Here is a 3,622-nt window from a genome sequence, read left to right as displayed (position 1 = left end):
CCGTTGTCCGTTGGGAACTTCACCTTCAGGCAGTAAGTGGACGTGGCTGCCTTCCATTTGTTAAGCATGGATCTTCCAATAATCACATTGTAAGACAAGGGGCAGTCTACCACTAAGAAGTCTATCTGGCGAGTCAATTGCTTCGGGTAGGCCCCCACCATTACTGTCAATGTTACGATGCCCTTGGGATATACTCTGTCTCCACTGAAACTGACGAGAGGGGTGTCAAATGGACGCAGTTTCTTTGGATTTAACTTGAGTTGCTTAAATGCTGGGAAGTAGATGATATCTGCTGAGCTACCGTTGTCTACGAGGATCCTTTTGGTGTTGAACCCTTCTATGGTTAGCATTATGACTAATGGATCATTGTGAGGCTGCTTCACTCCTCTGGCATCTGCTTCATTGAAATACATATCTTGATCCGTCCGTCGCTGCTTGGACAGAGGTATCATGTAGACACTGTTCACTTGCCTTTGATGGGCTTTTCTGAGGGACTTGAAGGATCCCTCGGTGGTGGGTCCCCCTGTGATTGTCTATATCTCCTCGATCACGTTCTGAGGAGGTTGGAATTGACAGGTATCGCCTCTGGACGAGGACTCTTGCTGGTTCTTATTTCCGTCTTGAAATTTTTTGTACTCTCCCTTCTTTACAAACTTCTACAATTTCCCCTTTCGTATCAACTCCTCTATCTGTTCCTTTAAGTCCCAACAATCTTCTTTGTAGTGGCCATGATCCTTGTGAAATCGGCAGTACTTATTCTTATCGCAGACGTTAGGAGACGAATGCAATGGCCGTGGCCATTTAAGGTAGTGTTCATCCTTAATCTGCGTTAAGATTTTGTCAACAGGCATAACAAGAGGAGTTAGTTTTACCGTCCTTGGATTTTTATCGTCTCTCCTTCTGATGCCGTCGTTATTTCGATGATCTGGGCGCTCCCTTTTCTGTCCCCTACGTTCGTCTTCCTTCCTTCCTCTGTCTTCTGGCTTTTCTGTATCCTTTATGGCTGCTAATACGTCTTCAGCATTCATGTACTTCTGTGCTTTTATGAGCATTTCTGCCATCGTCTTTGGAGGATTTTTTGCGAGTGAAGCCACGAGATCCCTGGACTTTAGACCTACTTTGAAAGTCGTCAGCTGCACCTTGTCATCTGCTTCGTCCACCTCTAGAGTCTCCCTAGTGAAGCGCTTAACGTACGACTGCAGGGTTTCTTTTTCTCCTTGCCTGATGGTAAGCAAATAATCTGCTGGCCTCTTGGGACGCTGTCCCCCAATGAAGTGCCGTAAGAAGGTATTACTCAGTTGGTCAAAGTTGTCAATGGATGATGTCGGCAGCTTGGTGAACCATTCCCTTGCAGCTCCTTTAAAGGTAGTAGGAAAGGAATGGCACATTATCTCATCGGGGGGCTGCTGGAGCCCTAGAGTTGTTCTGAAGGTGTTGAGGTGATCTTGTGGGTCCTTGAGCCCGTCAAACGGTTCCAGTTGTGGCAGCCTGAACTTCGACGGTACTGGGCATCCCAAGACCGCAACTGTGAAAGGCGAGTCTGTTGCCCTTACCAATCTGCCCACGCTCTGGTCTGTCTTCTCCCTGATGGCATTTTTCAATTCATCCATCTCTTTCCTCATTTCCTGGAGAAGATCTGAATTCTGGTCTACTGGAGTAGTAGTCCTTGGATGACCACTTCTCCTGTGGCTATTTCCCTCGACCTCCATGTTGTTTTTGGATCGGTTCTCCTCTTGTTGGAGTTGTAGTTTCATTTCCTGATTTTGCTTGGTGAGCTCTTCGACGGCAGCTGTGAGAGTTTGAACCTGCTGGGCTAAGGCTGTGGAATCTTGATTGGCTTCCATCTGAAAATAATAGTTGATTGGGAACTACTTTCTCGAGTCGGAACGCGGAAACGTCGTTCCCCACAGACGGTGCCAAACTGATGAAGTATAAATTCGTCAGTCGAGAGTCTCAGATGGACGAATTCCTCGGCCTTGACAAGTGGTCACCGGTGTGGTGCCTGCTACAATAGCTCCGATGTCTAAGTTAATATATGGTGCTAAACGATAATGAACAAAATAAATTGATATAGCAAAAATAAGTCTTTCGATGTGTCTCTACCTCATTCTTGGCGATGTAGGAGCTTTATATATGCCTTCATGGCTTGTGACCGTTGGAGTAGTTATGGAGGTCTTAATGTTCCTCTTCGAAACGTTTTGGCGCTGTTTAATATGGCATCAATGCGTTCCAATGGTCCATGGAATGGGTCTTGTAACCGTCCTAGGCTTGATTGATTGCATTGAATGGCTTGGATGTCTTCGTTATTAGTGTGAACAATTACTCCGTCAGGCCTGAAGGTATACTCGTCCGTCTTTATAGGGTCGTCCATGTTAGACGGATTTGTCATTCCCGTCAGTAACGCCCTGATTATTGTTTTCTTTTCAATGCTCTCAAAACTCTTAAGAAAAGGGAGCAATACCTACAAAATTCATATTTCGAAGGAAACTACAAGGGTGCTCTCTGCCCCAATCACAAAAATTACCGAGGTACATTATATGAAGGGGGTAGACATTTTAGATAATTCACAACAAGATTCTATTGCACTAGATTTCACAATCTAGTATTGGTGTCGGGTTCTAAATATACTAATATTAACATTATCCAAACCAAAAAGTCTATCAACTTCAGCGAATGCAATCAGCTAAAATTCAAGAGTAAAACAAACACAGTAATTTTCAGCCAAACATTTTCATATTCATATTTACTACAGCAAGCACAACGGTTCCTTTGAGTGTGATAAGAACCAAAAACATTGGTCAGACCTGTCCAATCCCAACAAATTTCTTGTGTAATCGAATCTGAGCCTTGTGTTTCCTCCCACTATAGTGAGAAGCCAAGTCATTCTCTCGAGTGCAGTTTGTATTACAGATGTTGCTCCTATAACCTTCCTCACTAACAGCTTCATTCTTCTGTTCTAGTGCACTGTTTGACATTGAAACTCTTTTTTCATGCTCCTCTTTTGAGGGCTGGTCAAATTTTTTAGCAGTTGAAGCTGAGACACTCATTGGCTGGTGTCAATGCCTCACGGCTGCTCAACCACCCATCGCGGCAACGACTTGCACACTAGCATATGGAGGAGGAGGTGTATGTTGTACCTCAGGTGTGTGACTAGATTTTGAGTCAATTTTAAGGATATTACCAAGGGTAAGTGAAGTCGCCACCAATCGTTGCGTTTTTTCTAAGGTGTGATTGGTCATCTGACTCAATTTGATTTTATTACCAATCCTAGGCTAAGAAAAATATCGTTTTTTTAAATCTAATGTGGATGGGTAAAAAATCTTGATTCTTTAGTTCGGAAGTCTGGTTATGTGTGGGGAAGGTGTTAGGCACCCCACAACGCTTGTCCAAAGACAGTCTTTTGTTTTGGTAAAATCATAATTTTTAGATGTTGGCAATTGAAAACAAGCTATTGACATTAGCTTTCAGGGCTTTAAATGTGTTGGCTTTGAGGTTTGATTTTGGAATGGGTGTGGTCTTGATCGATGCTTTCCTAGTGTGTTCGAAGTCGTCGTCAAATTTCCACGACGAAAATCCAATAGCATTTTGCCTTATTTTTGTGGTGGAAATCCAGTAGTGCTTC

At 43.6% G+C, this 3,622-nt stretch overlaps 1 protein-coding gene across 1 annotated transcript; it reads right to left on the bottom strand.

The window, feature by feature from the left end:
* Positions 1–656: 656 nt before the first annotated feature.
* On the bottom strand, positions 657–1,844 carry LOC111993751 (uncharacterized). The gene has a single exon (XM_024025581.1). It carries the CDS (start codon positions 1,842–1,844, stop codon positions 657–659), a length of 1,188 nt encoding a protein of 395 aa, XP_023881349.1.
* Between the last annotated feature and the right edge of the window lie 1,778 nt (positions 1,845–3,622).

Source organism: Quercus suber, unplaced genomic scaffold (genome assembly GCF_002906115.3).
Source record: "Quercus suber isolate HL8 unplaced genomic scaffold, Cork oak 2.0 scaffold_796, whole genome shotgun sequence".
In the NCBI taxonomy this organism is placed as follows: Eukaryota; Viridiplantae; Streptophyta; class Magnoliopsida; order Fagales; family Fagaceae; genus Quercus; species Quercus suber.
This window is presented reverse-complemented; position numbering and strand designations above follow the sequence as displayed.